At 19.5% G+C, this 8,601-nt stretch overlaps 1 protein-coding gene across 1 annotated transcript; it reads left to right on the top strand. All coding sequences in view use genetic code 6, as the record gives it.

The window, feature by feature from the left end:
• Positions 1-443: 443 nt before the first annotated feature.
• On the top strand, positions 444-7,485 carry TTHERM_001577290 (kinase domain protein; the record flags this gene model as incomplete). The annotated part of the gene is made up of 17 exons (XM_012795605.1): positions 444-533; positions 798-887; positions 1,152-1,241; positions 1,510-1,599; positions 3,195-3,284; positions 3,549-3,638; positions 3,899-3,988; positions 4,238-4,327; positions 4,589-4,678; positions 4,919-5,008; positions 5,269-5,358; positions 5,619-5,708; positions 5,969-6,058; positions 6,325-6,414; positions 6,676-6,765; positions 7,026-7,115; positions 7,365-7,485. Coding segments are annotated over 17 exons (1,561 nt in total), but the record flags the coding sequence as incomplete, so codon positions are not given.
• Between the last annotated feature and the right edge of the window lie 1,116 nt (positions 7,486-8,601).

The following is an 8,601-nucleotide window of genomic DNA, read 5'->3' as shown; positions in this document are numbered from 1 at the left end:
CTTATTATTTCATATTTTTTCTTCATTTTTTCCTTCTAAATAACTAATTAATTATTTATTTATTTTTTCTTCAATATTTAAAAAGTCACAATTAAATTGGTGCAACAGGTGCATCAGGCTTAGGTTCTGCTTTAGCAAAGTGCATTAATCTCTCAAATTTAACACTTGATCTTCGGTAAAAACAGTTAATTTATTTTTGATTGTGAAAGTATTAATTATAAAACTAATTTAAAATAATAAAGTTCTATTTTCTTTTTCTTTTTATTATGCTTGCTAGCTTTTATTTCTTCTTTCTTTGTTAATTTAGTTCATCATTTTATTTATTTATTTATTTTTAACTTTTGCTTTTATTTTTCATTAATTTTATTATTTCATATTTTTTCTTCATTTTTTCCTTCTAAATAACTAATTAATTATTTATTTTTTCTTCAATATTTAAAAAGTGTCAATTAAATTGGTGCAACAGGTGCATCAGACTTAGGTTCTGCTTTAGAAGAGTGCATTAATCTCTCAAATTTAACACTTGATCTTCGGTAAAAACAGTTAATTTATTTTTGATTGTGAAAGTATTAATTATAAAACTAATTTAAAATAATAAAGTTCTATTTTCTTTTTCTTTTTATTATGCGTGCTTGCTTTTATTTCTTCTTTCTTTGTTAAGTTAGCTCATCATTTTATTTATTTTTAACTTTTGCTTTTATTTTTCATTAATTTTATTATTTCATATTTTTTCTTCATTTTTTCCTTCTAAATAACTAATTAATTATTTATTTATTTTTTCTTCAATATTTAAAAAGTGGAAATTAAATTGGTACAACAGGTGCATCAGGTTTAGGTTCTGCTTTAGCAAAGTGCATTAATCTCTCAAATTTGACACTTAATCTTAGGTAAAAACAGTTAATTTATTTTTGATTGTGAAAGTATTAATTATAAAACTAATTTAAAATAATAAAGTTCTATTTTCTTTTTCTTTTTATTATGCGTGCTTGCTTTTATTTCTTCTTTCTTTGTTAAGTTAGCTCATCATTTTATTTATTTTTAACTTTTGCTTTTATTTTTCATTTATCTTATTATTTCATATTTTTTCTTCATTTTTTCCTTCTAAATAACTAATTAATTATTTATTTATTTTTTCTTCAATATTTAAAAAGTCACAATTAAATTGGTGCAACAGGTGCATCAGACTTAGGTTCTGCTTTAGAAGAGTGCATTAATCTCTCAAATTTAACACTTGATCTTCGGTAAAAACAGTTAATTTATTTTTGATTGTGAAAGTATTAATTATAAAACTAATTTAAAATAATAAAGTTCTATTTTCTTTTTCTTTTTATTATGCGTGCTTGCTTTTATTTCTTCTTTCTTTGTTAATTTAGTTCATCATTTTATTTATTTATTTTTAACTTTCGCTTTTATTTTTCATTAATCTTATTATTTCTTATTTTTTCTTCATTTTTTCCTTCTAAATAACTAATTAATTATTTATTTATTTTTTCTTCAATATTTAAACAGTGTCAATTAAATTGGTGCAACAGGTGCATCAGACTTAGGTTCTGCTTTAGCAAAGTGCATTAATCTCTCAAATTTGACACTTGATCTTTAGTAAAAACAGTTTATTTATTTTGGATTGTGATATTTTTAATTACAAAAATTAATCTAAAACAATAAATATCTTTTAATTTATTTGATAGATTTTTTATGATTTATTTTTTTAATTTTTTTATTCCAGTAATATTATTTTATTTATTAATTTAAATTTTTAATTTAAAAGTTTATTCTATTTAATGTTAATTCAAATTTTACTCAAATTTATAATAAAAGATAAAACTAATTGAATGAATAATAAAAATTCAAAGTAGAAAGTAAGTGTCTTAAATCAAAAAGATTAGTCTTCTTTAAAATATATCTCTGATGTTAAATAAGTAGTGAAAAAAGATGAATAAATATTAAATGTTTAAATAATTGAATATTATATGTTTTATAATATTATATTTTGACATAGTTTTTTTAACCTTAATAAAAGATAGATTTAATGTTTGCTTTTTATATTTTTATAATTCATATTTTTATAAGTTAATAAATATCTTATAATATATAGAGAAAAAGGTGGTCTAGAGCCTAAGACCATATTAATATTTATTATCATTTTACATAAAATCATTTATAAATGTTATAAAAAATTTTTAAACTCAAAAAAAACAGGGTAAACTATTAGAAAATGGTTATTTAAAAATAATATCTAGGATATGAGCATATAAATAGATTACCTATCTTCACTCTATGAATTTTATTATAATTATTCCCATCATTACTTAGATAAAAGATAAAAATCTACTGTTTAACATTATTTTTATTAAATTTAAGGAAATTAATTAATTACTAGAATTTTTTCAAATATGACTAACTGCCCATCTCTAATGCCTACTATATTTTTAAGTAAATGTTTTAAATAATAATATTAAGATTTAATAATGTATATTAATTTTATTTTTTTGTGATATCTCTTCATTAAAGCAAATTTATAAATTAATATTTGATAATTACTATATTTATTAATTAATTAAATTCAATAAATTACTACTCAATATTTTTGAAAAAAAAAAAAAATAATGTAATAGATTAAATAATACAACAAATTAGAAGAAGTAATTATTTATTTATTTATTAATATCATTTAAATTTTTTTTATTAATAAAAAAGTTTTTAAACTCTTCACTTTAATCTCATTAGGTTCTCCATATTGATCTAAAGTATATTTAAATAAAAATATTAAAAAATTTTTTATTTTAACTTTAAATTTATTTAAAAAAATAATTTTTATAATAGAAATTCTTACCACTATTCATTGTATTCTATTTATACAAAAATTTTCGCTATTTCAACTTAATTTTGATTTCAATTTTTAATTATTTATTATTCATTTTTTATTATTTGATATTTTTTCTTCATTTTTTGCTATTAACACTTACACTTAATAAAAACAATTTTTTTATTTTTGATTGTAATATTTTTAATAAAAAAAATTAATTTAAAACATTAAAGCTCTTTTAATTTATTTGATTTCTTTTTCGTTTTCTTTTTATTGTGCTTGCTTAATTTTTTTTCTTATTTATTAGTTTAACTAATTATTAATTAAATTAATCATATTTTTTCCTTCTAATTAACTAATAAATTATATATTTTTTTACAATAAAAAGATACAAATAAATTGGTGCAAAAGGTGCATCAGGCTTAGGTTCTGTTTTAGCAAAGTGCAATAATCTCTCAAATTTGACACTTAATCTTAGGTAAAAACAGTTTATTTATTTTAAACTGTGATATTTTTAATTATAAAACTAATTTAAAACAATAAAGCTCATTTTTCTTTTTCTTTTTATTGTGCTTGCTTACTTTTATTTCTTCTTTCTTTGTTAATTTAGCTCATCATTTTATTTATTTATTTTTAACTTTTGCTTTTATTTTTCATTAATCTTATTATTTCATATTTTTTCTTCATTTTTTCCTTCTAAATAACTAATTAATTATTTATTTTTTTTTCAATTTTTAAAAAGTCAAAATTAAATTGGTGATGATGGTGCATCAGGCTTAGGTTCTGCTTTAGAAAAGTGCATTAATCTCTCAAACTTGACACTTGATCTTAGGTAAAAACAGTTTATTTATTTTGGATTGTGATATTTTTAATTATAAAACGAATTTAAAACAATAAAGTTCACTTTTCTTTTTCTTTTTATTGTGCTTGTTTACTTTTATTTCTTCTTTCTTTGTTAATTTAGCTCATCATTTTATTTATTTTTAACTTTTGCTTTTATTTTTCATTAATCTTATTATTTCATATTTTTTCTTCATTTTTTCCTTCTAAATAACTAATTAATTATTTATTTTTTCTTTAATATTTAAAAAGTACCAATTAAATTGGTTCAATAGGTGCATCAGGCTTAGGTTCTGCTTTAGCAAAGTGCATTAATCTCTCAAATTTGACACTTTAGCTTGGGTAAAAATAATTTATTTATTTTAAATTGTGATATTTTTAATTATAAAACGAATTTAAAATAATAAAGCTCTATTTTCCTTTTCTTTTTATTATGCTTGCTAGGTTTTATTTCTTCTTTCTTTGTTAATTTAGCTCATCATTTTATTTACTTTTAACTTTTGCTTTTATTTTTCATTAATCTTATTATTTCATATTTTTTCCTTCTAAATAACTAATTAATTATTTATTTTTTCTTCAATATTTAAAAAGTCACAATTAAATTGGTGCAACAGGTGCATCAGGCTTAGGTTCTGCTTTAGCAAAGTGCATTAATCTCTCAAATTTGACACTTTATCTTGGGTAAAAACAGTTTATTTATTTTAAATTGTGATATTTTTAATTATAAAACGAATTTAAAATAATAAAGCTCTACTTTCTTTTTCATTTTTATTATGCTTGCTAGCTTTTAATTCTTCTTTCTATGTTAATTTAGCTCATTATTTTATTTATTTTTAACTTTTGCTTTTATTTTTCATAAATCTTATTATTTCTTATTTTTTCTTCATTTTTTCCTTCTAAATAATTAATTAATTATTTATTTTTTCTTAAATATTTAAAAAGTACCAATTAAATTGGTGATGATGGTACATCAGGCTTAGGTTCTGCTTTAGCAAATTGCATTAATCTCTCTAATTTGACACTTTATCTTAGGTAAAAACAGTTTATTTTTTTTAAATTTTGATATTTTTAATTATAAAACAAAATTATATAATAAAGCTCAATTTTCTTTTTCTTTTTATTATGCTTGCTAGGTTTTATTTCTTCTTTCTTTGTTAATTTAGCTCATCATTTTATTTATTTTTCATTAATCTTATTGTATCATATTTTTTCTTCATTTTTTCCTTCTAAATAACTAATTAATTATTTATTTTTTCTTCAATATTTAAAAAGTGGAAATTAAATTGGTGATGAAGGTACATCAGGCTTAGGTTTTGCTTTAGCAAAGTGCATTAATCTCTCAAATTTGACACTTTATATTAGGTAAAAACTGTTTATTTATTTTGTATTGTGATATTTTTAATTATAAAAAGAATTTAAAATAATAAAGCTCTATTTTCTTTTTCTTTTTATTGTGCTTGCTAGCTTTTATTTCTTTTTTCTTTGTTAATTTAGCTCATTATATTATTTATTTTTAACTTTTGCTTTTATTTTTCATTAATCTTATTATTTCATATTCTTTCTTCATTTTTTCCTTCTAAATAACTAATTAATTATTTATTTTTTCTTCAATATTTAAAAAGTCATAATTAAATTGGCGATGAAGGTACATCAGGCTTAGGTTATGCTTTAGCAAAGTGCATTAATTTCTCAAACTTGATACTTGATCTTAGGTAAAAACAGCTTATTTATTTTGGATTGTGATATTTTTAATTATAAAACGAATTTAAAACAATAAAGCTCTATTTTCTTTTTCTTTTTAATGTGCTTGCTAGCTTTTATTTCTTTTTTCTTTGTTAATTTAGCTCATTATATTATTTATTTTTAACTTTTGCTTTTATTTTTCATTAATCTTATTATTTCATATTCTTTCTTCATTTTTTCCTTCTAAATAACTAATTAATTATTTATTTTTTCTTCAATATTTATAAAGTCAAAATTAAATTGGTGATGATTGTGCATCAGGCTTAGGTTCTGCTTTAGCAAAGTGCATTAATCTCTCAAACTTGACACTTCATTTTAGGTAAAAACAGCTTATTTATTTTGGATTGTGATATTTTTATTATAAAACGAATTTAAAACAATAAAGCTAATTTTTCTTTTTTTTTATTGTGCTTGCTTGCTTTTATTTCTTCTTTCTTTGTTAATTTAGCTCATTATTTTATTTTTTTTTAACTTTTGCTTTTATTTTTCATTCGTCTTATTATTTCATATTCTTTCTTCATTTTTCCTTCTAAATAAATAATTAATTAATTATTTATTTTTTCTTCAATATTTAAAAAGTCTCAATTAAATTGGTGATGATGGTGCATCAGGCTTAGGTTTTGCTTTAGCAAAGTGCATTAATCTCTCAAATTTGACACTTTATCTTAAGTAAAAACAGTTTATTTATTTTAAATTGTGATATTTTTAATTATAAAACAAATTTAAAACATTAAAGCTCATTTTTCTTTTTCTTTTTCTTTTTATTGTGTTTGCTTGCTTTTATTTCTTCTTTCTTTGTTAATTTAGTTCATCATTTTATTTATTTTTAACTTTTGCTTTTATTTTTCATTAATCTTATTATTTCATATTCTTTCTTCATTTTTTCCTTTAAAATAAATAATTAATTATTTATTTTTTCTTCAATATTTAAAAAGTCAAAATTAAATTGGTGATGAAGGTACATCAGGCTTAGGTTCTGCTTTAGCAAAGTGCATTAATCTCTCAAATTTGACACTTTATCTTTAGTAAAAACAGTTTATTTATTTTAAATTGTGATATTTTTAATTATAAAACGAATTTAAAACAATAGAGCTCATTTTTATTTTTATTTTTATTATTCTTGCTAGCTTTTATTTGATATTTCTTTGTTAATTTTGCTCATCATTTTATTTATTTTTAACTTTTGCTTTTATTTTTCATTAATCTTATTGTATCATATTATTTCTTCATTTTTTCCTTCTAAATAACTAATTAATTATTTATTTTTTCTTCAATATTTAAAAAAGTCTCAATTAAATTGGTGATGATGGTACATAAGGCTTAGGTTCTGCTTTAGCAAAGTGCATTAATCTCTCAAATTTGACACTTGATCTTCGGTAAAAACAGTTTATTTATTTTAAATTGTGATATTTTTAATTATAAAACAAATTTAAAACAATAAAGCTCATTTTTCTTTTTCTTTTTATTGTGCTTGCTTGCTTTTATTTCTTCTTTCTTTGTTAATTTAGCTCATCATTTTATTTATTTTTAACTTTTGCTTTTATTTTTCATTCGTCTTATTATTTCTTATTTTTTCTTCATTTTTTCCTTCTAAATAACTAATTAATTATTTATTTTTTCTTCAATATTTAAAAAGTGGAAATTATATTGGTGATGAAGGTACATCAGGCTTAGGTTTTGCTTTAGCAAAGTGCATTAATCTCTCAAATTTGACACTTGATCTTAGGTAAAAATAGTTTATTTATTTTGGATTGTGATATTTTTAATTATAAAATGAATTTAAAATAATAAAGATCTATTTTCTTTTTCTTTTTATTATGCTTGCTAGCTTTTATTTCTTCTTTCTTTGTTAATTTAGCTCACCATTTTATTTATTTTTAACTTTTGCTTTTATTTTTCATTAATCTTATTATTTCATATTTTTTCCTTCTAAATAACTAATTAATTATTTATTTTTTCTTCAATATTTAAAAAGTACCAATTAAATTTGTGCAACAGGTGCATCAGGCTTAGGTTCTGCTTTAGCAAAGTGCATTAATCTCTCAAATTTGACACTTTATCTTTAGTAAAAACAGTTTATTTATTTTGGATTGTGATATTTTTAATTACAAAAATTAATCTAAAACAATAATATTTGACAGCTTTTTTATAATTTATTTTTTTATTCCACTAATATTATTTTATTTATTAATTTAAATTTTTAATTTAAAAGTTTATTCTATTTAATTTTAATTCAAAATTTACACAAATTTATAATAAAAGATAGAACTATTTGAATGAATAATAAAAATTCAAAGTAGAAAGTAAGTGTCTTAAATCAAAAAGATTAGTCGTCTTTAAAATATAACTCTGATTGATGATAAACAAGTAGTGAAAAAAGATGAATAAATAGTAAATGTTTGAATAATTGAATATTATATGTTTTATAATATAATATTTTGAAAAAGTTTTTTTAACCTTAATAAAATATATATTTAATGATTGTTTTTTATATTTTTATAATTCATATTTTTATAAGTTAATAAATAGCTTATAATATATAGAGAAAAAATGTGGTCTATCGCTAAGACCAAATTAAAATTTATAATCATTTTATATCAAGTAAATTCCCCACAAAGCTAATTTTCAGAGAAGTTATAATAGGAGTATTTTTAGATCAGTAGGCAGTAAAAACCTCTTTGCCTACTATTTTTTCGCCTTCCAAGTATTTCACTCTGAGGGCTACTTTTTAATACTTTTTTAAAAACATTTTTAACAAATTTTTAATAATTCGGAATTTTTAAAGAATCTAGGATTTTTGGTAAATTAATTTACTCCATTTTTTTGATTTCTATATATTTTAAACGTTAAAAATCAAATGCAATTAGAAAAATTAATTAATTGAGGGAAAATATATTTATGATTCTTTACTTTTTAAATTTAATAAAAAATCTTATCAAATAAATTAAAAATAATTAAAAAAATAAGATTATGAAATACATTAAAAATAATTACTTATGAAGCAAACAAAATTTATTATAAATTAAATAATAGTCATCATAATAATTTATTTTTGTATGTGAATAAATCAATCTGTGATTTATTTTTTGAAGACTTATTTTTTTTATATGAATTGAGCTCTAACCTTTGATAGCTTTAAGTTTCTCAATTTAGACTTGGATTCTTTTTTTGGAATGCCTTTTTGTACACATTTTCAAATCAACCCAAATTGC

The sequence above is a fragment of the Tetrahymena thermophila genome (assembly GCF_000189635.1).
Source record: "Tetrahymena thermophila SB210 genomic scaffold scf_8254805, whole genome shotgun sequence".
Taxonomy (NCBI): Eukaryota; Ciliophora; class Oligohymenophorea; order Hymenostomatida; family Tetrahymenidae; genus Tetrahymena; species Tetrahymena thermophila.
This window is presented reverse-complemented; position numbering and strand designations above follow the sequence as displayed.